General features: G+C 43.1%; 1 protein-coding gene and 1 pseudogene across 1 annotated transcript in view; both read left to right on the top strand.

The window, feature by feature from the left end:
- The first annotated feature begins 12,175 nt into the window (after positions 1-12,175).
- The window catches only part of Acoxl (acyl-CoA oxidase like), a 257,337-nt gene continuing 241,733 nt past the window's right edge, over positions 12,176-27,779 (top strand). Inside the window, exon 1 of the mRNA XM_038330539.1 lies at positions 12,176-12,268. Coding sequence (XP_038186467.1) covers positions 12,194-12,268 — 75 coding nt within the window. The 5' untranslated portion in view covers positions 12,176-12,193. The remainder of the gene's footprint in view (positions 12,269-27,779) is intronic.
- LOC119814638 lies at positions 25,262-25,509 on the top strand (annotated as a pseudogene).

The raw sequence follows: 27,779 nt of genomic DNA, 5'->3' as shown, positions 1-27,779 counted from the left end.
GTGGGTGGGTGAGGGATGAGAGAAGGAGAGGAGAAAGGAAGAGGCAGAGAAGGGTGGGAGGGGGTAGAGGTGGCAAGAACGGATGTAGGAGAAGGGGCCTCCAAGTGAGAAGGACCAAATCTCTGTCTATGAGGAAGCTCCAGACCCAGAACACACAGGTTTGTATGTGTCAGCAGAATGTATAGATCTTAAACTTCCTGGCTATTAAAGGTGGCAATAAGGGAGAACTATGGTGGAAATGCAGATAAGGCAGATCAAACAATTTGGGAAGGGGACTGATGGGATTTGATAATTATAAAATACATTTGCATGTCTAATTTGAGGAATTCCCTTAAGGGTGCTAATGAAGAATTCATTTCCGTCGTTTTCCCACAAAGCAGTCTTACTAAAGCGAGCATTGTCCTCCCGCCACACATCTTTCTCAGGATTGCCTAGGTTTTCCTTGTGGGTGCACTGTGTGATCATCTTATCGTCTCCTGGCACTGATAACCCTGTCTGCCTCCTCCCAACCCTGCTCCCCAGAGCTACTTCAAGTATAGCCTTTCTCTGGCCGCAGGGTCTTGTTCCCTGGTTTTGGTCAACCAAACTGGAGGGGAGGGTTTGGGGCTGCTTCTAGGAAAGAAATCTGTCAGCAGTACGTACTTCATTTTGGACAGGGTAAAGGTTGAAAGCAAAGCTGGTCTTCCTACAGCCAGCTAGTTATCACAAAGGAAGCCAGCTCTAGGATGAAGTGACCCATAGAGGGAATTAGAGAAGGGTTTTGAAATACTCTTGAGCCACAGTCAAACTGCCACAGGGCCGGCCCCCAAGTCAGGCCTCCCTCGTTTGGTAAGGAAGAAAGTTCCATTTGCTGTCCAAGTGGCTGCGGCTTGGCTCTCAGGTGCTCACCACTAGACATATCTGAGTTAGCCTTAAGTGGTGACTCCCTGCAGTTCCAGAGTTGGAAACTTGCTTCTGGGAGCTTCAGGAGCAGAAGCTGGGGTTCAGCACATGCAGTCCCCCTGTTCTCTCCATCTCCCACCCTGAGCTCTGGGTCACGGCCCAGACTCAGCAAGCAGGCAGGAAGACAGTGACACTTTGTGATTTCTAGCTTGGCTGCAGTATGCCCTCACTGATGCATCTGGCAGCCACCTTTCCTTGAAATCGGCCCTGGGGCTGAAATCAAAGAGTGGCCCGTGCTATCCAGTGCTTGCTCACCTCTAGAATGGGGTCATCACCTAGAGCCATGAGATTAGGAGAGGACAAATGAGCACTTGCTGAAAGAACTTGAGGTGATGCAACTCAGCTGAGAGAGAGTGCAGATGCCGACAGGAGACTGCTTGCCTCGTAGTCTCCAGGGAAGCTAGGAGAGTCCCACTATTTTTTTTTTTTTTTTTTTTTTTTTTTGCTATGATCTTCATTTGAAGTTGTTAGAATCAAGATGGAGCCAATTCGGTCAAATCCTTACCAAAATATAAATAAATTAATACTGCAGGGAAGCTGTAAAGATCCCTGTTCATACCTGCCTTCAATAATAGCTGTTACAGAGACTTTGTGGCTCTTAGCAACCAGAACCTGTAGCAAGAACTTCTGCTGAGGAGTTTCCCGACTGGCATCTTGCTCAAGTGGATTCTACCACTCTCGCCTTGCCTCTAGAAGCTTCTGTTTGCTATCCCTTCCTTCCTGTAATGTGCACAATCTGTATGATAAAACCCTGCCACCCCAGAAAAAAGTTCCTCAGGGTGTTCCTTAGAAAGCACCCCTCTGTTTGTGCATTAGGACAGTAATAAAAACGATCTTTGCTTTAATAGATGGAGCTTTTCTGACTGATTCTAATAGACTTGAGTTTGGGTAAAGAGGTCATTGAGACCTAGTCCTCTCCATGGTTATAATTATGAGCATTTGGGGGCTGTTTCTTTCTTTTTTTTTTTTTTTTTTTTTTTTTTTTTTTTTTTGGTTTTTCGAGACAGGGTTTCTCTGTGGCTTTAGAGCCTGTCCTGGAACTAGCTCTTGTAGACCAGGCTGGCCTCGAACTCACAGAGATCCGCCTGCCTCTGCCTCCCGAGTGCTGGGATTAAAGGCGTGCGCCACCACCACCCGGCTGGGGGCTGTTTCTTAATTAAAGATAGCCCTATTCTGTTGAGATCATAAAACATCAAGCCCCTTTTGTGTCCCTGCAAGGGGTTGAGAGTCTCTTGTCGCCACCTATTAGGATGCTTCATGATCATTTTGCTTGTTGCATGGAGGTATGTATGTATGGGCTGTGTGGGTATGTGTTTGTGTATGTGTGGGTATACACGTGCACAGATGTGCATACATGAGTGTGTATATGTATGTGCTTGAGTGTGGAGGCCAGAGGATAAACACTGGTGTTATTCATCAGACCTTGTCTACTGTTTGTTTTCAGGTAGGGTATTGCTAAGAAGGCCTGGAGCTTGCCAAGTAGGCCAGCATTGGTGCCCACTGAGTCCCAGGTGCAACCTATTTCCCATCTTAGGGACTTAGCTTCTTTGTGGCCCTCAGAGAGCTCAGGCCTTGAATCCAGTGGCTCTTGAAGTACCATGTCCATCTTTCGACTTCTGAAATAATAGGAAATGAAAAGGAAAATGGACAAGTGATCCTTTTTTTTTTTTTTTTTTTTTTGATTCTTTGAGACAGGGTTTCTCTGTAGCTTTGGGGCCTATCCTGGAACTAGCTCTTGTAGATCAGGCTGGCCTCGAACTCAGAGATCCGCCTGCCTCTGCCTCCCGAGTGCTGGGATTAAAGGCATGCGCCACCACCGCCCGGCTGGACAAATGATTCTTAGGGGTCTGTGTGGACCCTGGCTCCTGAGCACGTTATCTAACTCATGAAGGGGGCTTCCTTATGTATCTGTCAAGTGGACTTGTTGTTAAAGACAATAAGCATCTGTCTTCTGTCCTGTAATAAAATGTCTGCCATAAGGTAATTTACAAAAATAGAAATGTATTCCATTCCCAGTTTTGGAGTCTATGTACTTCCAGAGCTCGGCACCAGCAGCTGGTAAGGTCCTTGCTGCGTTATAGCATACTAGAAGGCATTAAATAGTGAAATGGAGCAAGAATGCCAACTCGGAAATCATTTCCTCTTTTCATAAAGCCACATTACGTCTCCAGCCAGCATACAAACACATAGAACACAGCCAAAACCACAGTGAGTTTTCAAGGAGGACCATTATACAATTAGTGCAATATTCCACTAAAAATATCCTCAGAGGAGCATAACTGTGCCACATTCTATTACAGGAACCCTATAGGTCAACAGGTCAACCATCCTGCAGGCAGAGCAGCTTTAGATAGGTAGAGAGCCTGGGGACAGCCAGAAGCTGCAGTGCCTTCTGGTGGTCACCGCTGCTGCCCCCTGGTGGCCACCTCTGTTTTCACAGCTGATGCTTGTGTGCTGCTCTCCTCACCTAAATGCACCCCCAAGAAAGAGTCTCCTTGTTTTAATATCATCTTTTCTTTCCAAACTAATCACTGTCCTGGAGATTGGGATCCTGTTGACAACTTGAGCTAACCAAGAGCCATACCTGAGGATAGGCGAGGAAAAGCCTCAGAAATCCAACAGGAGAGGAACAGCCCCAGCAGTCATGGCCACAGTGTTTCCTTGGTGAAATATCTCAGTATTTGTTAACAACTCTGGACTTTTCTGTGTGTGTGTGTGTGTGTGTGTGTGTGTGTGTGTGTGTGTGTATGCGCTTCTGGTAGCTTCCTCTCTCACCACTATGTTGGTATTTGTTGATAACTTTGGATCTCTCTCTCCTCTCTCTCTCTCTCTCTCTCTCTCTCTCTCTCTCTCTCTCTCTCTCTCTCTCTCTCTCTCTCTCTCTGTCTCTGTGTGTGTGTGTTTTCAGTATCTTCCAGTATTTTTTGAGATAGGGTCTCTCACTGGACCCAGTGCTTAAGAATCTTAGATTGGCTGACTAGCAAGCCCCCAAATCCTGGCTTTGCATCACCTCTGGATTTTATGTAGGTTCTGGGGATTTGAACTCGGGCCCTCATGCTTGTGCAGCAAGCACTTGACTTACTGAGCCATCTTCCTAGCTCCATAAGTGTGTGTTTTTATCTTAGCAGATTGTAATTGTGTGTATTAATAGGTTTTCTGTAGACAGACAATCAGTTTCTCTGCCAATGCAGTAGTCAGATCAAGCTGAATTAAAAAGTAAAAGACCAAGTTTATCCTAGGCAAAGTGGCTCTCAAATGACTCCTCCAGCCCCCCAGAGTTCAAGGTGGGAGAAGGAGCTGGAGAAATCACATGGGGTCTCTCTGTGTAGACATGACTGTTCTGGGACACTCTCTGTAGACTAGGTTGGCCTTGAACTCAGAGATCCACCTGCCTCTGCCTCCCAAATGCTTGGATGAAACAAAAAATATTTTATCTTTAACGACACATATCTGTGTATGTTTATTTGTGTGTGGTTATGTACCTGTGGAAGCCAGGCCGTTGGAGCCGGTGTTCCAGGTGCTGGTGCACTGCTTCACAGAGGTGCTGATGAGCTCTGGTCCTCTGCAGGAGCTGCGGCAGTGCCCAACTGCTGGGCCATCTCTCCAACCTGAGAGCCTTCTTTATAGAACACGTCTCATTGTCCAATGAAGCTATGGAGAGCGAAGACAGTTCCCATGATCCCCTCACCTGGTAACATCTTACACAGCAGTCTATTTGCCAAAAATAATAACAGCACGGACATGTTACCATCAGTTAAACTCTAGACTCCATTGGTACCATCTTAAGTTTCCGCACAGGTGTTCTGGTTCCATCCCATGGTCCCCTTCAGGACGTCTGGTTGTGTGTGTTGTCAGATTCCCTTAGTGTGATCTTATCTGTGACATTTTCTCTCTCTCTCTCTCTCTCTCTCTCTCTCTCTCTCTCTCTCTCTCTCTCTCCCCATGTTTGTCATGATGTATTATCTTTGGAGAAAATTCATCAGATATTGTATTAATCAGGCTTATATTGCTGTGAAAAACACCATCAGAAAAAGAAACTTGTCAAGGAAGGGTATGTTTGGTAATCAGAGTCTATCATGATGTAAAGGCAGGGCAGTAACTCAAGGCAGGAACCTGGAGGCAAGAACTGAAGCAGAGGGCATGGAGAAATGCTGTTTCCTGGCTTGCTCTCCGTTTCTTGCCAGCTCGCTTTCTTATACAACCCAGGGCTGCCTGCCCACGGGTGGTGCCTTCTTACTGACAAGAACTCTTTGTAGGCAGAGCAAGGCATCATAGTCGTTGAGAATGCGTCCTTATCCCTTGGCTGGCAACCTCTGCCCTACCTTCTTAGAGGTACCCACCCACTGCTTTGTTATCCCTACTTCCTGTTACAGATGGGTTTTGTCTATTTTTAGAATTTAATATAACCAGAATCATGTAGTTTGTTCACTCAACTTTTTATGGCATATTTTAATTCATGATTCAATCCTATAGCACAATGGAATGAAATGAACGAACTATGGATACAGCAATCACTGGAGGCAGCTCTCATTGGCCATGCTGAATGGCAGAAGCCAGACACAGAAGAACAAACATGTGTGTATAATCCAGTCTCTTCAATATTCAAAAGAAGTACACAGTAGTTTATAGAGTGAGAAGCTAGGACAGCAGTCAGCCCTGGTCAGGAGAAAGGAAGTAGAGACTGACAGGGAAACGGAGAGCACATCTGTATGCCGGCTTGGGAATGACTCTCCTCCCTCCGCCCCTTGACTTGGCTGGGGGTTCCACAGGAAAATCTACTTTGCACTAAATTCCTGAGATATAACTTATAGCCCATGCCTCTGTTCTTGATACATTATATATTATTAGAGTGTTTTAAAAATAAGATGCTAGAAATGAGAAAAGTAAGATCCAAGTTCCTGCCCACCAATATTGTATGCATGCATGACAATAATGTATCCCTTGTTATTTGTTGATAAGTAGGAAATTACTCCAAAGGGTAGCGGGCTGCGTAGCATTACACACTGTCTCACACTGTGTCTGGGCTTCGGAGCTTCTGATCTGGGCAGTCATGGTTCAGTCTCCTGCAAGACAACATTTTGGCTGCTGTTTAAGCCTTGACCACAACTGGGAGACCCACTTGAACATGGTTGTGGGTAGGAGATTGCAGCTCTTATCCTGTGGATCTCTTCAAAAGGCTGCCTGTGATAGCTGGCATTCTCTGGAACAAAGGAATTGGAGAGAGCTCAACATAATGTTGTCCTGATTGATATATGTTATTTATACATCTCAGTATTACATTCCTTTTTATTTCTAATTTTCCATTCATGAAAAATCACAGTTATTTATCTGTTCTCCTATTGATGGATACCTGGGCTGTCTGAGTTTGGAGCTTTTCGCATTAAGCTGGTATGAACAGCTTCCTATAAGGATTATTGTGAACATGTGATTCCATTGCTGTGGGGTAAAAACCCAGGACTGTGACCATTGGGTTAAAGGATGAGTATATGTTTAGTTTTTATAAACCCTGGCCGGTCACTTTTAAAAGGCTAACACTACTTTACACTTCTACATCAAGATAGGAGAGCATTATACCCTCGTGTCTCTCACCGGCAACTGATGTCGTCACTGAAACAATGCTAGCTGTTCAGATGGGCACACACTGGCATTGCGTTATGGCTTTAGTTTGTTTTCCCATGATACCTGTTGGTGCTGAAATTCTCTTTTGTGTTTGGTGGTCATTTGTATATCCTTTTATATGAAGCATCTGTTCAGACCTCTTGGTGTGTGTGTGTGCTTCTGTAGAATTTTATCCCATGTGGATAGCCAATGCCACACTCAAGTGCACAACATCACAAAGTAACTCCCTTGTGTTTTTCCTGTAGAATCAATCTCTTTCTGCAGCCCCAACCTCTGGCAGCCACTGAGCTGTTATCCATTTCCATAATTTTTGTCATTTTGAGAGTGTTATAAAATGGTGCTTGTACAGGATTAACCTTTTTGATATGGGCTCTTTTACACTCGCCTCTGAGAGCCATCTAAATTGGTGTTCACGTCTATCACTGTATGGATACAGCACAGGGGGCTTACCTACTCCCCATGTGAGGGACATTTGGGTTGTTTGTCTTTGGGTTTTTCCCATATGCAGAATGTTTTATAATCAGTTTTTTAGTTAGCATAGAAAATAATGGATCTTGTTATGACATTTTCATATGTATACATTATTGTCCCTTGCTTGTATTTACCTCTTGCTACCCTCCTCCACCCCCTTACTGGCTCACTGATGTCCCAAGTGTCCCCATCCCTCCACATAGAGTTAAAAATAGATTCTGTGGTTGTAAGAGTGTGCCCAGTTTTTGATGACTGCACAAAACTGTTGTAAACATTTGTGTATAGTTTTGCTGTTGTTTGATTAACAAACAGTTTCTCTTCTCGTGGGTGGATACTTAGGAGTGGAATCACAGGTTGTATGTGAATTACATGTTGATGTCACAAGAAACTGTCGAACTTTTCTAAGTGGCTGTACCATTTCACAATCCCAGCACCAGCAGAGAGCTATCTGGTGACTTGGCATCCTTGCTAACGGTTGGCCAGGTCTATTTTTATCTTAGCCACTCTTAATGGGCATGTGTGATTTGGCTCTATTTTCACTTAGAACCTTGTGCCTTGGTCCTGTCTTATGAACCATGCTTTCTAGAGAGATCTCTCATTCTGAGAGTCCATTACTGCACCTACAATCCCCCCTTCCCAGCAGCTCCTCGATAGAATTTCTGACGTTTCTTCCTGCTGGTTGCATGCCGTAATGCAGAGAACTTTCAAGTGTGTCCTTGGTGATTGGTTGCAGTCTTTTTTCAAGAACAATTTCACACAGAACACCGGTAGTTGAGTCAGATGGTGAGGGAACTGCTGGGGTTACAGCCGGACCCTCTCTTCATGGCTGACCCTAGATGTCCCTGAGCATGCCAGGCCTGGCTCCTGATTGTGGCATGAATGCCATTGATTCTTATACTTAAAACATCCCTTGGTTCTATGGGACTCCGTAGGTAGAGTGAGACAGGGGAGCAGTACCTGTCACATCTCCCTGTTTTACAGACTCGGGAAAACAGAGCAGGTATCATAGCTGTGAAAATACCAAGTAAACTATTAGGCGTGACTTACACCCTTGCTTGCAACAGTACTTGAAGTAACCAACAAAGGTCTTTAAATGAGGAAAATGCACCGTCAAACCTGTGCTTAGGGCTTAGAGCTTCAGAGTGCCTGTGATTGTCTCCACAACGGCTTTACCATCCACGTGGCTTCCATTTCTCTGCTTCAGAGATGGCCACTTTGGTGGGCGATTATGAAGAACCAGTGTTCATGTTTCCAGGTGTTCCCTAATGCTTTTCCATCCTGGCTTGATTTCTTTGATAACTAAGCCAGTCCTGGTGACAGTTCAAGTGACGAACAAGTTCCATCTAGTGGTTGTTTTAAGTATATGCTTTGAAATGCATTTTATGGGCCAATGAGAGGGCTCACATTTACTGCTAAACCCGAGGACCTCTGGGTTGGAGCCCCAGAACCCATGTGGTGCAAGGAGAGAACTGGTTCATGAAGGTTGTTTTCTGACCGCCTCATGAATGATGCCAGGCTTGGTTTCCAAAGTCAGAACTGATTGCTGGAGGGATTCAAGCTGGAGATACGTTACATGAGGACTTGCATCTCCAGAGCCTGGCACTAGGCTTCTGTAGCCCCCGTAACCCAGCTTCCAGCCTCTGTGAGTAGAAATGGTAAATACACTGTAGGCCTTGGAGACTGGCACCCCCAGTTTTACAGAGACAAGCATTATAGCTCTCGGGCAACTGATATTAGGGATTTCAGGTTGGGGTGTCTGAGACCTTGGTCCTTACAGCTTGGAAGGTCCCGAGATCTCGTCCAGCAATCAGGACCCACAGGTTTTCTTCTCTGGCTTGTCACAAAGTCTCTTGATTGTCACGTTAGGCTCTTTGCCCTGTCTTATCTTCTCTGTTTCCACTGTCCTCATCATTTCTACCCTTGCTGCCCTTTGTCACTGCAGCTACTGATGGCTATCCCTTTCCAGCTGCTGCCAACACTCTGTGGATGGTTCTGTTGCCTTCCCTTCCTGTTCCCAGCTCAGCCCACTCTTGATGGAGGAGAGTCATCTGTCTATGTGTTACTTTCATTGGTTAATAAAGAAACTGCCTTGGCCCTTTAATAGGACAAAAAATTAGGTAGGCGGAGTAGACAAAACAAAATTATGGGAGAAAAAAACAGTCAGACAGACGCCTCAGACAGATGCCATAGCTCTCCTCTCTGAGATGGACACAGGCTAAGATCCTTCCCAGTAAGACACCACCTTGTGGTGCTACACAGATTACTAAATATGGGTTAAAACAAGATATAAAAATTAGCCAATAAGAGGCTAAAACTAATGGGCCAGACAATGTTTAAAAAAATACAGTTTTCGTATAATTATTACAGATGTAAAGCTAGCCGGGTGGCAGGATGCAGCCCACCACTCCTTCTACACACTCTACTAAGGTCAAAGATCAAAGGAAGGTGAGAAGAGACCACCTGAACTTGGAGGGGCCCAGAGAGTGTTCATTATGAAGTGCTTTATCTGATGATGGATGCATGCAGCTGTAGACTTGTCTAAATTCATAGACTATACTCCATCAAGAATAAACCCCGAGGAGCTTAGTGGTTAAGAGCACATGTTGCTCTTCCAGGGGACCCATGTTCGGTTCTCAGCACCCACACCTCACAGCTCACAGTTACCTATAACTCCTTGGAAGAGATCTGACACCCTCTTTTGACATCCCTGGACACTTACACACATGCCACACATAAGACACACACACAGACACATCCTTTTTTTTTTAATCCTTTTTTTAAAAATAAATGATTCTGATCTTGATGTGTTAGCTTGTAATCCCAGCACTTGGGAGAGTGATGCAGGAGAATTGCCATGATTTATATAGGTCAGCCTAGTCTATATTATGAATTTTACACTAGCCAGGCTAAAGAATGAGATTCTGATTCAAACCAAAGACAATCAAACCAACCAAACAAAACTTCTCAAATGAAATAAACAAATAAAAAAGAGTGAACCTTCTGTAAGCTGTGGACTTGAGGCTTTAGTGCAGGTTAATTGTTTGTAACTAACATCCCACTCTGGGAGGTGGATATAATAATATAGGAGTCTATGCATGTGCATGGGCAGAAAGTATATGGGAAATCCCTGTACCTCCTGTTCAATTTTGCAACCAACCTACACTGCCTTAGGAAGGTCTATTAAAAAAAAAAACCAAACCCAAACAAGAAAAAAAAAAAACCTTCATGAAAACTAGCCTGTCATTGTCTGTCATACTGTTTCCACCCACTCAGACATTCTCTTTCTGTAGGTCCCAGCCGTGTGTGTGTGTGTGTGTGTGTGTGTGTGTGTGTGTGCGCGCGCGCGCGCGCCCGCTGATAATTTCTTCTCTGTTGAGAGAACTACCTTTAGCTATCACATTTTTTTCTGTCTCTCTATCTCTGTTTCTTTTCTCTGCCTCTTGCTATCTCCCCACCCCCTGTGCTGGAGTCTGGATCTGGGCCCTGTAGACAGCAGGCAAGCGCTGTGTCACCAAGCCACATCTCTCTTATGTCATGTGAAGGATGCCTTTGTGAGAATGTCTTCATTATTTCCCTTCATTCATGAAAGGCAGTTTCCTCGGATGTAAGACCTGCTCTGTCATTCTTTTGTTCCTGAGCTAAGAAAAACAAACAGACAAACAGACAAACAACCTGGAGCCTCCCCCCCCCCCCATGCCTCTGTGGCTTCAGAGGAGAGATTGGTTGCTACCCTGTGAGTCTTTCCCTTTGCACTGGTTCTCTCAAGTTGTCTTCCTAATTTTTGCTATTAGTTTTTAGACTTTGAATTGTGATACATCGCAGTCCATGAGCGAAAGTTCTTCTCATATGATAGGCTCATCTCCCAAAGACCCCCTACCTCCAAATGTATCACTTGGGTGATGAAAAACTGAAAAGGGAGAGGACCAGCTGGGTGCTGGCGGTGCACCCTTTAGTCCCAGCACTGGAGACAGAAGCAGGCTGATCTGTGAGTTCCAGGCCAGCAGTCTGGTCTACAGAGCCAGTAGATAGCCAGGTCTAAACAGAGAAACCCTGTCTCAGAGGGAAAGAAAGAGAAGGGAGAGGACACAATCTTCAGACCTAGCACGTTCTCATGAGTTCACAGACTTTCTCTCTGTCACTCCCATAGGTGCTATTTTCATCAGAGAGGTGTTTTAATTAATTTTGGCTACCATATTTTTCAGTTGTATAATTTCTATGTAATGCCTCCTCAAACGACTTATATTTCTTTGGTGAGAATTTTTCCTGTTTGTTGTTTTAAGATCATGACTGTATCAGTGTCTGATTCATCTTGGTATTGCCATGATACCATATGAGACAGAGGCAAATATCAACCATGGATGAGGCTCTTCTAGGCTTCTACTGTGATTTGCATGGAAATATTAGAGGACACAGAGGAACCTCTCCTCCTAGGCTTAGGCTTGTTGAGAAATAGACGCCAATATGGAGCTAGACATGCCAGAGACTTGATGGAGGAAAATACCTGTGAAGGACAAAAGTACTGAGGGATTGGTGAAAGATGCTGCCAAAATATCGGAAGGCGGGATGGACCCTTTGGTAGGAGACAGGCAGGAAGAGTGCTTCTTGAATAGTCCCTGACACAGCATAGCCCAAGCCTTTGTCACAGTTATGACAGAATGCAGGTGGGATAGGAGAAGGGCAGAAATTTCTTACCGGGCGAGGGTAGTTTTGACGCTACTAGGTCAAGCTCAATCATTTGCCTGGACAGCCAAACAGGACAGTAACTTCCCAGTGACTCTAACTTCATTCAAAAGCGGAGCAGTGGAGTCAGGGATTCACAGTTTGACTCTGAATAATCCTCCCCACATTATCACAGTCCTCTCCTTATACCAACAGGTTCTACTCTCTGCCCCATCTCCCTCCACACATCCTGCTCTTGGGTCATCCCAGACTGCTTTAAAGCTCTGCAGAGGAGATGGAGTGGTGGTGGCCTCATTTACTCGGTCTTATCAGGAAACCCTCCCCTTTCTCCTTCCAGCTGACCTTGGATGTTGTTATGTGTGCGGGGCCAAAGCATCTGTTCTCTCAGAGCTCTGGATTTGGTTCTGACAACTTACAGAGTCAATGTCCTAATGCCCATGTGCTATCTATTCTGTGCAGGTATGATTTAAGTTTGGATGAAATGAGAGCTTTGACAAATCAGCGAGTGAAGTTTGTCCTAAATCTCCCTCTGTTAAAGCGTTTATTTCAGGAACAGGTAAGTGACATCATTATTTTTGCAGGAATGTGTGTGTGTGTGTGTGTGTGTGTGTGTGTGTGTGAATGTGAATATTTATCTCTTCCTGTAGTGTGTGCTTGTAAGAAAGCAAGGCATGTGTTATTTGCTTTTGTGACTTGTGTAAACTCATGGCCTGAACACTAACAAAGCCGTCACGTCACAAAGCAGAGTATATTCCTCAGCCCCCTTTCTGCTTTAAGCCCCAGACTGGGTCAGCTTTCCTGGACTCCATATTTACTATTAGGTATAATCTTAAAAAGAGCCTCTCTGCCGATGCAAATAGTTCCAGTCAGACTGTTAAGTTGGGAGCGCGGCCCCCAGCCCCTGGCCTGGGAGTTGCATTGCTCTGGACTCCAAATCCCCCCTCCCTGGGAGGGGGTCAGGACCACTCCCACAGGGTATTTAAGTGGCCTCCTGGAGGAGAAACATGGGCTTCCTGCTGTCCTGTCTCGCCTGCGCTCAGCCACCCGAGAACGTCTTACTTAATAAAATGATGGACATTCTGATTTGGTTTGATTTGACCTTATTGGATTTCTGTGGAGTTACTTTTATTATCACAGACCAAATAAAAGATGCCCACGTTTAATAAATGCAGCGCTCCCAGGTGGCCTGGAGAGCATGGCAACGAGAAGGGGGTGGGGCGGACGGCCAGGGATTTGGGGGGGAGGACACTACGCAAAACAAACCCGAGACCCCGTGTTCTTTTCCTAGGCAGAGGCTTAAATAGCCTGTGGGAGTGGTCCTGACCCTCCCTGGGGAGGGGTCAGCGCTTGGCAGGCTTCCCGGAGGTGGAGTCCAAACCAAGGCAACCCCCAGGGGGAGGGGCCTTAGGATGGATGCCAGGGACTGGAGAGGCTTCCAATCATTTGCTCCTCCCGGGCTAGAGAAGAAAAGATCCACAGAAGTAACAAAATGTTAAATTATAAAACTGATGTAACTCAGGCCATCAAATAAAACTTGCTGACAGATGAGAAACAACTCATTAAAAAGAAATTTTGAAACATTTTAGACTTGTCCAGGGTTTATGAGTGTTGGTCATCTAAAAATTGCCATTTTTATTTCACCGGTACCGTTTTAGTCTGCTTAGCCTCATGATAGAGAAGGAAAGGAAGAAAGACGATGAGATGGGAGATTCCGTCTGTAACACTAGCGTTAGAAACTGTCTACTGTAGCAGTTCTATATCACGTCCTTTCTGTTCAGCTCAGTGGCTTCCTTAAAGGTACTTTCCTTTTAGAGAGCCACAGGGGAGGAGCCTGAAGGGAAGAAGACTTCAGTGTGGGAGATGCTGAGAGTACCTCACAGGAAAGGAAGCTCAGCCTCTTCCTGCTCAGGGGGTGGGGGGTCCTCCTCTCGGTAACTCTCATGGAGCGCTGGATGTAGTAGAGCCAAATGAGAATAGATCCTCCAACCCCTCACCTCCAAGTAACGGTCCTGAGGAGATGTAGGGGCTGGCTCGAACGTTTCGGGAGCTGATTTCACTGCCTAGACACAGATTCCCCTCAAAGTAGTTAGCCATCTTGAAGTGGACGGCACTGCCCTTCAGTGGAGAGCACGTGGAAAGATGTTCACTTGGAACTGACAACCCCTACATAACAGAGCACATGGATGGAAAAAGCAAAGCAAAACCATGTTTCATTACAACCCTTGCTCAAGATTTTAAAGTTAATAAATTGCCAATCAATATACACTTAGAGTTGTGAGTATTGACACCGTATAAAAGGAAACATATAATTTGGGGCTCACAGTTGCCGAGGGTTCGAGTCCATGGCCATCGTGGTGGGGATCATGGCAGCAGGCAGGCAGGCAATGGAGGGCAGCAGGCAGGCAGGCAATGGTGCAAGAGCAGAAGCTGAGAGCTTGCACCTCGATTCACAAGCGCAGGGCAGAGAGAACTAACTGGGAGTGGCTCTTGAAATCTCACCTCCTGCCTCTAGTGACACACCTCCTCCAACAAGACCATTCCTTCTAAGCCTTCCCAGAGAGTTCCACCAACTGGGGACTAAGTATTCACATTACTGAGCCTATTGGGGGCAGCTCACTTTTGCTTTCAGCCCTGTTATTAGAGACCAGATTTATTCATCCATTGAGGGGCTGGTGGGAAGATAGACTCCTGGCATGAGACCAGCCCTCTGCTTCCTTAACCAACCCATTACACCTGGCGCTTAAACTAATGCCAACACCCCAGACACTGATGTGGAAGTTGATCCTTTAGTGAGGCCTGAGAACTGCTATCCTACCTGCTGAATCTGGAGGAGCCTTTGTAACAAAACTCTTAATGACGTAGGCTCACCTGGATTCAGTTACCTTCCTGTTTTTGTAACTCCCCTAATGGCTCTAGGCAGCCTGGACCACGTTCTGTCCTGGATGAATGGATCTAATTCCTCCACAAAGCACAGAAGTCCCCTTGAGTATCCTTCTGGTTCATCTTCTGTTACTTACTTTGATGAATTTGGTTCCCCTCTCTGTGTGAGTTCGAGAAAAAAAAAAAAAACAATGAAACCAAAGGAAAGCAAACTAGCTGTCAGTCCAGCAGGCTCATCTCACTGGGCAGATGTCATGAGACTTGGCAGTACATCTATGTTGGAAGGTTCTCGGATCCCACCCTTAGACAGCTGGACAAGCTGCCTACATCCCAGGATCCTAGAAGTGTTACATGATTCATTCTGTCTTTCAATAAAAAAAAATATTAAGTCATGGCTGTCCTACCCAATCAGAAAGCATACTGGGCCCTTCCATCTTTCCTGGCCCCCATGCCATATTGCTGCTAACGTTCATGGGTGAGCCAGTGAGTTCAGAGGCAGGGTGTAAGTGTAATGATGATGTTTTCAGGCACATGAGTAGGGAGTCTCACTTGTTCCAGTTCTCCACGGACAGTTCACAAGCCAAGAATAAGCCATTAAAAAGGTTTCCATCCTGTCTCTTCTCTGTAAAACAAAATGTTTCAATAATCTTAAAGGGGAAAAACACTGAGACCAACTAAAATGTGTGTGAGTGTGTGGATATTTCTCCCTCCTCTCCCTCTCCCTCTTCTTCCCTTCCTCCCTTCCTCCCTCCTTCTCTGTCTCTCTGATTTCGTCTCTCTCTCTTTCTTTATTTCTCACTTTCTATATTTCTCTGTATCTATGTTTCTCTGTATGTTTCTCTTTCTGTGCCTCTCTCTGAGCCTCCCCCTCCCGTGTGTGTGTGTGTGTATGTGTGTGTATAAACACATAGGCTACGCAGTGTGAACACCATCATTGCATACTGTACTGGCACCTCCTATACTGGTTTCTAGTAACATCAGCTTTGTGTATCTCAGCTAAGAACTTTCTTCTTCCTCTGGCAATTTTAGGATTGGGTCCTAGGTGGAGGAGGAACTTCCGACTCTCTATCTTGATGAAGAGATTAAAACCTTGGGGTAATTATCCTCTTTGTGGCAGTACTAGGATGGGAGTTTTCACTCCTTGCTTTGGAGCTGTTATGGTTTGCCTGTGAAATGTTCTATGGGCTAGTGCACTCAAATCCTTGGCTCCCATCTGAGTTTTGTTTTGGGAAGTTATGAAATCTTTGGGATGCAGAATCTAGGCAGTGGCCATAGCCATGGGGCAAGCCTTGAGGGTCACAGCCAGACTGTCTTCCAGTCCTATTCTCTTTTAGTTCCTGATCTACTCAAGCTTTTGCCACCATGAATTCTGCCATGCTTTCTTTGCCTGCCATGACCAACTGAATCCATGAACCAAATAACCCTCTTTTTCTAGTCGTTTCTGTCAGGCATTTGCCAAAGTGGGAGAAAAGTAACTAATATAGGAGCCTGGTCTTGAGTGGCAGCATCTTTAGAGACACTTGTCCCTGGAAGCTGATAGAGACTGATGGTTTCTACCATCATTAAAACAAAGAACGACAACACAAACTTAAAACTTACATAATTTGCAGCAACAACTTTAAGAACTGTAAATGGGTAATTGTGCTAAATATTCATCACGTTGTTCATGGTGTTCCCAAGTACAGGCTAAAAACAAAAACAAACAAAAAAAAAATGAAACTGGTAATTGAATTGAGGTGAGTTGTGTCATTGTACGCAAAACTAGTAGAATGTATTCAAGCCCAGGCCATGGACTAACCAGGCTCTTCAGTCTGATGCTACTAGCTATTACAGTCAGCTGGTGATCATTAAAGATTCCTCTAACAAGCCCCCATCCCTGATCCAGAAACTATCTCCAGTTAGTAATTTCTCTCAAAGGAAAGTTAGTTTTCTCCTATAGAGCCACACTGGTTATACAAATAACACTTAAGGGCAGGTCCCATGCGCAACAACAGATGGCTAACATAAAACAAACTCAATAGTATTTTGTTTTTGTTTCTGTTTTCTCCTAATTCTTTGTCTGGGCACTTAAAATAAACCTCTTTTGCTTATATACCATGGTGTCCAATTTTGTGTTTTTATAGGTTTTCTGTGTGTGTTTCTGAATTTGTATGGTTTTTTTGTCTCACCCCTGCCCCCATTTGTTTCTTTCTTTTGTTTTTAATTGCTATTATTATTATTATTATTATTTTAGATGCCTGCTTGTTTTCTAATAAGAGAAAGAAAGGGTATGAATCTGGGTGGGTGGGGAAGAGTTGGGGGAGGAGAAACTATAATCAGAATATATTCAATAGAAAAATATATTTTCTTTTTTATTGTTTTTATTGAGCTATATATTTTTCTCCACTCCCCTCCCTTCCTCCCCACTCCCCTTCTATCCTCTCCCATGATCCCCACGCTCCCGATTTACTCAGGAGATCTTGTCTTTTTCTACTTTCCATGTAGATTAGAACCATGTATGTCTCTCTTATGGTCCTCTTTGTTGTCTTGGTTCTCTGGGAGTGTGAATTATAGGCTGGTTTTTCTTTGCTTTATGTCTAAAAGACACGTATGAGTGAGTACATATTATATTTGTCTTTCTGGGTCTGAGTTACCTCATTCAATATGATGTTTTGTAGCTCCATCCATTTGCCTTCAAATTTCAAAATGCCATTATTATTATTACATTGTGTAATTGTACCACATCTTCTTCATCCATTCTTTGGTCGAGGGGCATTTAGGTTGTTTCCAGGTTCTGGCTATGACAAATAATGCTGCTATGAGCATAGCTGAGCACATGTCCTTGTGGTATATTTGAGCATCCTTTGGGTATATATGCAAAAGTGATATTTCTGGTTCTTGAGGAAGGTTGTTTCCTAATTTTCTGAGAAATCGCCATACTGATTCCCAAAGCGGCTGTACAAGTTTGCACTCCCACCAGCAATGCAGGAGTGTTCTCTTTACCCCACATCCTCTCCAACATAATCTGTCATTAGTGTTTTTGATCTTGGCCATTCTTACAGGTATAAGAAGGAATCTCAGAATTGTTTTGATTTGCATTTCTCTGATGGCTAAGGATGTTGAACATTTCCTTAAGTGAACATTTTTAAGTCATTTTAGATTCATCTGTTGAGAGTTCTCTGTTTAGATCTGTGCCTCATTTTTTAAATTGGATTATTTGTTTTTTGATGACCAATTTCTTGAGTTCTTTGTATATTTTGGAGATCAGTACTCTATCTGATGTGGGATTGGTGAAGATCTTTTCCCATTCTGTAGGCTGCCATTTTGTCTTGTTGACTGTGTGTTCTTTGCTTTATAGAAGCGTCTCAGTTTTAGGAGGTCCCATTTATTAATTGTTTCTCTCAGTGTCTGTGCTACTGGGGTTATATGTAGGAAGTTGTCTCCTGTGCCAATGCATTCAAGTGTACTTCCCATTTTTTCTTCTATGAGGTTCAGTGTGTCTGGCTTTATGTTGAGGTCTTTGGTCCATTTGGATTTGAGTTTTGTGCATGGTGATAGATATGGGTCTGTTTTTATTCTTCTACATGTTGATATCCAGTTATGCCAGCACCATTTGTTGAATATACTTTTTTCACTTTGTATTTTTTGCTTCTTTGTCAAAAAATCAGGTGTTCGTAGGTGTGTGGATTGATATCTGGGTCTTCCATTTGGTTCCATTGGTTCTCCTGTCTGTTTTTATGACAATACCAGGCTGTTTTCAGTACTATAGCTCTGTAGTTGAGTTTTAAATTAGGGATTGTGATGCCTCCAGAAGTTCCTTTATTGCACAGGATTGTTTTTGCTATCATGGTTTTTTGTTTTTTCCATATGAAGTTAAATATTGTTCTTTTGAGGTCTCTGAAAAATTTTGCTGAGATTTTGATGGGCATTGCATTGAATCTGTAGATTGCTTTTGGTAAGAATGCCATTTTTACCCAAGCATGGGAGATCTTTCAATTTTCTAGTGTCTTCTTCAAAGATTTAAAGTTCTTGTCATACAGGTCTTACACTTGTTTGGTTAGAGTTATTCTAAAATATTTTATGGTATTGGTGGTTATTGTGAAGGGTGATGTTCCTCTGATTTCTTTCTCAGTCCATTTATGATCTGTATAAAGGAGGGATGCTGATTTTTTTCTAGTTAATCTTGTATCCTGCTACTTTACTGAAAGTGTTTATGAGTTGTAGACATTCCTTGGTATATTTTTTGGGGTCACTTATTTAAATTATCCTATCATCAACAAATAGTGAGAGTTCAGATTCTTCTTTTCTGATTTGTATCCCCTTGATCTCCTTTTGTTTTCTTATTGCTCTAGCTAGAACCTCAAAGTACTATATTGAATAGATAGGGAGAGAGTGGACAACCTTATATTGTTCCTGATTTCAGTCGGATTGCTTTGAGTTTCTCTCCATTTAGTCTGATATTGGCTGTTGGCTTGCTGTATTTTGCCTTTATTATGTTTAGGTATGTCCCTTGTATCCCTGTTCTTTCTAAGACCTTTCAATAAAAATTTCTTCTGTCTAGACTTTTTCCCTGACCAATGAAATTGGCATTTAAATCCACCAGGTGAATCAGAATGTACCTGGGGTTTAATACTGCTATGCCAAACGCTGTCTTCTTGGGGCCCTTGCAGTATTCTCCCAAACTGTTCCCATCATCAGTTGGTCTTTCTTCCAGTCATGGTCCATGAACGGCTCATGAGGATATTCTAACTCAGTATTCCCTCTCCCAGGAAGGAGGCAGTGAGGTCAGACTGTTCTTGGCCATCTATGGGGCTGGCTGGGGACTAACTCTTGGATAATGATACCCACTCATGGCTGCTCTGCACCATCTTTTCTAAGACTGAAAAAAAAGCCTCTTTGTAAGCCCCTGTGCCATCATCATCCTGCTAACCTTCACAGGGAGAGACACTGGTACAAGTATGGTCTGAAGATCCATGGGCATCTCTGGAATGTTCGCAGGTGCTATGTGAAAAGTAAATGCCCAGTTCCCTATGTGTGCGATGCAGGGTTTGCATTACAGACTAACCCAAATGGCAACTCACAGCAAAAGCAGACATGAAAGTCAAGGTGTCTTTAGTTAGGTCAGATATTCAAACAGTTTGTAAAATGTAAGATAACTCTATTCTTCTTACTGATACTTTTTTATTTTGGAAGTTATGTTACTTATAGAGCTATTTGCTTTGATATGCAATGAGTTTATTGTTATTTGCAATGAATAAAGTGCCAAATTTATCCATTCTAATTAATAATAATATGGTAAATTGCTAGATATTACCATAAGAAAAGCTCTTTGGCATTCTCAGTAGTTTTTCTTCTTTTAACATTTATTATTTACTTATTTATTTGTTTTGTGTGTATAAGTGTGTGGACACACATGTGCCACAGGATTCATGTAGAGGTCAAAGGCAGCTCGTGAAAGTAGGTTCTTTTTTTCTACCATGCGGCTCCTGAGGATCAAAGTCTGGTCGTCAGGCTTGGTGGCAAGCCCCTTTACCAACTGAGCCATCTCCCTGGCCCCTCGATAGTGTAAAGGGGTTCAGGGACCTTGAAGTTTGAGAAGTACTGACTTGAAGCACCCATAGTTTCCAGAAAGTCCACTCTCAGGAGACCCGCCTGTGTTTATCCTAACTATATATGACTTTCATCGGAAAACGCACTTTGGGGTGTTTATATTTAGAGAGAAGTGGGCTGGTGACTAAGATGACGTGATAGTCTAAGGTCAAGTCACCTCACCTCAGAAGATGTTTGAGAATGGGGAAAATGGTTGGTTACTTTCCTGATAACCTCTGAGAAATAAGACTTTCCCAGAAAGTCGTGAGTACGTTTCAACACTTTTGCTGGGCAGGAAATTTGTCCAGAAACCAAGCAAGTCAGTCTGTCATTGGTCCTTCAGGGCATCTCATCCTGTTCAGGCCCTAAACACCAACCCTGGTCCTTATTGGTCATCTGGATTGTGACAGAGAAGCCTTCCCCCACCAGTCCCTGTGTTGGTTCCTGACTTGCTCTCTCTGAGATCTTTCCTCTTTGACCTTGGCCTTGGCTTCGTGTTTGGCCCTCTGGCTTCTGTTTGTCCTGGATCCCTGGCTTTTCCTAGCAGGCTGTGACAGCCTGCCCTGGATCTCGGTCCTCTGTGCTGCTTTTGGCAGGAGTCTTTGTCCCAGCTCCAGCTCCACAGACTTGGATGCTGGCCACTTGGCCAGCACTCTGGCCAGGCCAGCCCTGGTCCCTTAGGATATTGTGGAAGAGTTGAGCAGAGATGACAGGATGGAGTGGACTGTTTATAGAAGTCCCTCTGTGTAGATTGGCATTCGAAGTGTGTTGTCATCTGTGAGGACCACAGGGATTTCTTCCAAGAGCCTGCCGGGGAGTGAATTGCCTGCCAAGGGACTCCAGCTGGGATCCTGGTGCTGCTGCTTATTTCTTGATACTGAGACCATTCTTCATAAATAAAATCTTTTTATTTGAAAACCTAATTACTACGTTTGCAGTAAAGTATTGTGTAAAAGGTAACAATAATTATGACTTGCTACCATTTGTTAGGTTCCATCTGTGTGCCAGGTGAGGTAATTCACTCATTTTACAGTTATTGACGAGCTCCTTTTGTGAGCTAAACACCAAAGGGGAGGGAGTAAAGCAGGCATTTGTAGAGCTTATAGCTTAGTATAGGAGGAGACACTATGGAGTAATAAATACAAATGTTTATGGCCCATGAGACAGTGACAGACCTGTGACTAAAATCAGACAATAAGGTGGATAGAAAAAAAGATAAAATTTGTTGACAGATGTCATGATCTTACTGTGATAATTCCACAATAATAAGTGAGAGCTAGTAAATCCAGCAACGTTGCAAGATCAATACACAGAATTATTTTGCATATTTTGCATTTCTGTATGTTAAAAAGCTCAATCAAAAGTAAATAATTTTATTTACTAAAGCATGAAAATAACACAACACAGGGGAAGAAAATGAACTAAAGAGGGGGAACACTTACACACTGAAGACTGTTTGGAGTGCATCGAAATGTTCCTTCTTTTTGATACAAAGCTTCATTGTGTAGCCTGATTGACCTGGAACTCTCTCTATAGACCAGGGTGACTTTGAACTTACAGATATACCTTCTGCCTCTGCCTTCAGAGTACTGACTGGCATGCACTGTCACGCCTGGCTTACAATTTTGTGCATCAAGGTGATATGGGTTGAATGTATCCCTCCAGACTTCCATGCTGGAAACTTAAGGTCCATCAGTTTTGAGAGGTGGAGCCTCTAGGATGTGGTTAGAATGTGAAGACTCTGCTCCTGTGTTAGTCAGGATGCTCTTCAGAGGAACAGAACCAATAGAATGAATCTCTCTATATAAGAGGGATTCATTACCACAGATTTCAGGATGTGACCCAGCGCTAGTCTAACCATGGCTGTTTAGCATTGGAAACGTCAATAACTTATTAGTTGTTCAGTCCTCCGGGATGGATGTCTTAGCTGGTTTCAGTATTTGCCAGGATCCCGAAGAAGTAGGCTCTAATGCCAGTGAAGGAACAGACTTGCCAATGAGAGCGAGGGCAAACAAAGAGAAAAAGCTTCTTTCTTCCACATCTTTTATATAGGCTGCCACCAGAATTTGTAGCCCAGATTAAAGGTGGATCTTCCAACTTCAAGTGATTTAAGAAAAATCCCTCACAGGTGTGTTCAGCTGCTTAGGTTTTTGTCCATTCCAGATGCAGTCAGGTTGACAACCAAGCATAGCCATCATAGCTTCCATCAAAGGATGAATGCCATTGTCTCAGGAGTGGGTTGGTTATAGGAGTTGGTTCTTCGTAAAGGGTGCATTTTTGTTCTGCCTTCCACCATGGGATAGTACAGCAGGATACTTGTCAGATGCAAGACCTTTAGCCTTGAACTTTCTAGGCCCTGTAACTATAAGAATAAATTTCTTTTCTTTATACATTACCCAGTCTTAGGTATTCTGTGACATCAGAGCAGACTGAAGGAACACGGGCATCAGAGTGAAGAGACAGTCCATGGGATGGGTGGAAATACTTGCAAATCACATTTCTAAGACAGCCATAAAATGTAAAGAACTTGCACAATTTAACTACAAATAACTGTATTAAATAACAGATGACATCATCTTTTTTTCTGAGACAGGGTTTCTCTGTGGCTTTGGAGCCTGTCCTGGAACTAGCTCTTGTAGACCAGGCTGGCTTCAAACTCACAGAGATCTGCCTGTCTCTCCCTCCTGAGTGCTGGGATTAAAGGTGTGCGCCACCACCACCTGGCTAGATGACATTATCTTATACGTAGAAAATACTGACAACAATTTGTTTTAAAATGACCAAAGGACTTGAGGAGACTTTCTCTAATTAAAGTATATAAATGATTTGTCTCTAATTAAACTATGCAAATGACCAATAAATACTCAGAATGATGCCTGATATCATTAATCATTTGGAAATCGAAGATCAAACCTGCAGTGAGATGCACATTCCTTTACACCAGTGGTTCTGAATCTTCCTAAGGCTGCGACCCTTTAATACAGTTCTTAATGTCGTGATGACTCCAACCATAAAATTATTTTCATTGTGATTTCGTAACTGTGATTTATCTACTGTTATGAATCACAAATATCTGTATACAGAATAGCCGATATTAGACCCAAAGTGTTGAGAACCACTGATTTATAACCCTTTAACACAGCTGTCTATAAAAAAATGAGACAATCCCTCAAGGATGGAATATGTAAACCCTTTTGTGTTGCTGGTGCTGGATAAAGCCATGTAGCCTCTGTTTAAGACACTATGGCATTTCCTTAAAAATGAAACATTTCATTAAAAATGAAGTCACATGATACAGAAATCCCATTTCTTAATATATGCCCCAACAAGTGAAAGCAGAGTCAGGTATATGTTTGTACATATGTGTTTTGGTCAGAGTTATCCACAGGAGCAGGGCTTTCCTCAGGACTTCTTTATGTCAAGGCTGCCTGGAAGGTGCTATTCAGTTGCTCCTTCCCGGAAACACCCCCATTTTGAAGTCAGATAGATGAAGGTTCATCCTTGGCTTCTTCATTGAGAAACCCAAGCCCTCGGGTGACTTTCTTGCTTCTCTGAGCCTTGGTTTCCTTTGTTCATGTTGAAGGGCTCATGGGAGGATCAAATGACATCCTACATGTTAGGTTTTGCATACAGCACTCGGCAATAGCAAGTGCTGAGTGAGCACTCAATAATACTGTGATTTACTACCCGGTTTTTAAGACACAGTCTTTCAAAATGTGAAGTGACTTGAGTGATATTTGTCCGAGGACAAACATGGATAAGCAATCGTTAATTTCCATTAAGACGACTATCAGGTGCTAGAGTTGGCACTCACAGGAAAGAAATCCCAGGCGCTGAGATGGTGAGGCCAATAGAGAAACTCACTATGGCGCGCTGTCAGTATTGACTAATTTTGGGATTACTCTTTAACTGGAAACATTTCCAAATGCAGGTACAAGGATAGGGACGTAGGAGGCCTCTGTTGCCAAGGGAACATATATCATGTTTGAGGCAAGAATTTGGGAGAACCTTGCTTTGTTAGAATGCTGCAGTAAAGTTTTCATGACATGGACACTACCCTTAGATAAAGCCATGGGGATATCACTTTTATCAGCCCTGGGAGGAAAAGTACATGAAGAGCATGGCTAGCCTTTGCTACCAAATGTTTCCAAGCCGTCTGTTCAGAGCCTCTACTCTGTGATCTTAGTAACCGTCACAGGACATCAAAGCCAGACAGAGGCTGCCCTGAAATGATCGATTTTCTTGAGATGGTGACTGGGGTCTCTGGAGGCTCTCATCACTGGGAAAGGCATGGCATGAGACTGACTCTGGAGGTGTTCTGGAGCCATCATTACAATTTACTGGTTGATTCCAAACGCCTATGGATATGCAAAGGGTCTAGAACGGTTTAAACAATTCTGTAACAGAGCAAAGCTGGTAGGTTCTCATTACATGAGTTCAAGGCTCATTAGAAAGCTTTATGTGATGCTGATAAGAGACAGACATAGCAGCTGGACGGTGGTGGTACATGCCTTTAATCCCAGTGCATTCGGGATGCAGAGACAGGTGAATCTCTGTGAATTCGAGGTCAACCTGGTCTACAGAGTGAGTTCCAGAACAGGGTCCAAAGCTACACAGAGAAACCCTATCTCCAAAAACAAAAACAAAACAAAAAAACAGACAGACATATTAAGGCAACATAATAGAGAGCCATGGCAGAAATACACATTTGATCAGTTGCTTTATTCTTCATAGTGTTGCCAAGGCAACACAAGAAAAGAAACATCTTTGTAATAAATGATGCTGAAGCAAATAAAAAGAGTAAACCTATATTCCCTACTTCACACTGCATGCAAAAATAATTTGAGTGTATTATATAGTTTTTTGGAACACAAACTTTAAAATCAGCTCACAGAAGAGCAAAGAACATCTTTTGACTTTAGGATAGGCAAGAGTTCCTTAGAGAGGTGGAGAGAAAGAGAGGGGGGAGGGGGAGAGAGAAGGGAAGAAGAAGGGGGAGAGGGAGAGCGCATTACCTAGATCCCGTTGAATGTGCATAAGCAAAAGTGATAAATTGGTCTTCATTAAAAACGGAAAATTGGTCATGACCTCCCATGAGGGCATGCCTCTCACAAATGATCTCCTTCATCCCTCTTTAGAAAAGAAGAAACTCAGGAAAAGGTGCCCATTTCAGGCCCCGGTTTCTACTTCATGGATGTGAAATGCCCAAAATGCTATAAAATAACAATGGTTTTGAGCTGTGCACAAATGGTAGTCTTGTGTGTAGGCTGCTGTTCTGTTCTCCATCAGCCCACAGGTGGAAAAGCAAGGCTGACAGAAGGCTGCATCTTCAAGGGGAAACCGTACTAAGCACCCTCATTTACAACTGGTGAGAACCTACTGCAGGCTGCTTGCGGGTGTGGAGGAGTCCTTGTGGGCATGCTAGCATCCGAGGGAAGGCAACACAAATTCCACACTTCCAACAGTTCTGAACCTGATTGATTTTCACTGAGGAAATGGACATAAGTTTCAGGGACACCTCTAGGTTTAGAAGACTTTTTTTCTCCCCAGAGTTTGTAGCAGAATATCACAGCATAGAGATCTGCTATATAAATGCCCTGAAGGAGAGTATTTTAGGACAAACTGTCTTCCTTCTGTTTGAAGTTGAAATTACTACACAGATGTGTTTGATGGCATGGGCTTCAAGTTCAGATATGATAAGAGTTTGAATTATTGTTTATACATTTATGGATTTACTACCCTTTAAAATGGTAAATTTACAAGACTATATAGTCATTGAGTTTGGTTTGAATATATCAAATGTGAATGAAGGTAGCTATTGATATAGCAGACATATTTAAAAAGATGTAAAAATACATTGATTAATGATTGATCTCAGTCAATGCAGCCAATGCAGCTAGTGCTGCCAATTTAATGAGAGGGTAAATTTGCCAATAATGACTATTACTTAAACAATTAGCTAATTAAAAACAAGAAAATTTATGTGTATAGATGATGTTAGAAATATATGCCAGCAATATGGTCAATCAAATCGAACCCAGTCCAGGTTTCAGAACTTTGATCTGTCTTCTTGAAAATGAACCAGCCCAAGCACATATTCGAATTAACGCCAGGGAATGGCAAACTCCTACTGACGTTTCCCATCAGGTCTAATAATAAACATGGCTGTCTCCTGTGGAGACAGGGGAAGGGAAGTCATCATAATAAACAATTTCAAATGCTCCAAGATGGGTGAATTCAACACATGTGCTTGCACTTAGCTTCAAACTTGTGAATAAAAATAGCCATAATTGGATGTTACTAGTAACAAAATTATATTCGTGCATCAATAGTGTGAATTATCAGAATGAAGAAAACAATCTATACTTGATATTTCTAAGGGAGTTACTATCATCTATCTATCTATCTATCTATCTATCATCTATCTATTATCTATCTATCAATCCATCTACCTACCTACCTACCTACCTATTTATCTAATAATTATTTAGACACAGGGTTTTTCTCTGTAGCTCTGACTGGTGTGAAACTTCTGTTTAGACCAGGCTGACCTGGATCTTTCCTCTGCCTCCTGAGTGCTGGGATTTCAGGTCTATGCCACTATGCACATCCCTTTGATGGTTTGTGTCTAGAAAAGGCAGAGCAAGTGGTTGAAAGCAAAGGGATGTTTGTCCATGTGACTATAGATAGCATGACTCAGAAAGATGACATGGGGACACATTGACAGGATGATGTTGAGTCCTCTCTGGTGGTATGAAATAAAATGGTGATGAAGACTGGGTAACCAGAGTCTTTTAATAATGAAGGACAGTGAGAGGTGGTAGCAAGACATCCTCATGAGCTCCTAAGTTCTAGTTTCTGACCCTTGTTTGGACACTTGTCAGGTGACTCTGGTTGGGTTAGTCACTTGATTTTCCTGAGCATAGGCTTTTCCATCTTTTATGGAGGGTTGGGATTGGTGAAACAGAGGACACTGAAAAAGTCTGCAGGTATTTGCTACACTTGTTTTTCATTATCTGCTTGTAACTGACTCTTCAGTGCAATCCCGAGCTGGAGCCACGCGATGGTTTCTGCGAGAGCCTGGAGGTATTTTAGGAAATAATCAATACAAGATGTGTTGGGTTGCAGCCATGTTGAGAAGCACACATCTTGACAGAATGGTGTTTGATGGAATTAATAATACTAGAGAGAAGCATTGTAAAAGCCTGAGGGAAGGAAAAATATGGAGGATGCCTAGGGAGAGAGTTGAAGCCAGTGTGGAAATCATCATCCAGAGCAGGCTGGTCTTGTCTTGCTGCCGATGGGGTAATACACATGCACAAGCATGCCCACATGTGAATGTGTGTATAGAAACACACACTAAGACATGCATGCATATTTAAGGGAACATGTACATGTTCACATATGTATATATAAGAACATGCACACACATACACATGGAGGTTTATGCACACAATATATAAAAGATAGATGTGCCGACACCTGGATACACAAATACATGTGTGCACAGATAGATGCACATACTTGCACACATAAGCAACCAATGTTGGGTGTTATTCCTCAGCCATATGTTTTATAATTAGATTGTTTATGTATTGAAAGAGAGAGAAGAGGAGCTA

This window comes from Arvicola amphibius, chromosome 5, assembly GCF_903992535.2.
Source record: "Arvicola amphibius chromosome 5, mArvAmp1.2, whole genome shotgun sequence".
Classification (NCBI taxonomy): domain Eukaryota; kingdom Metazoa; phylum Chordata; class Mammalia; order Rodentia; family Cricetidae; genus Arvicola; species Arvicola amphibius.
Note: the sequence above shows the minus strand (reverse complement) of the source record. Positions and strands in the feature narration are given on the sequence as shown.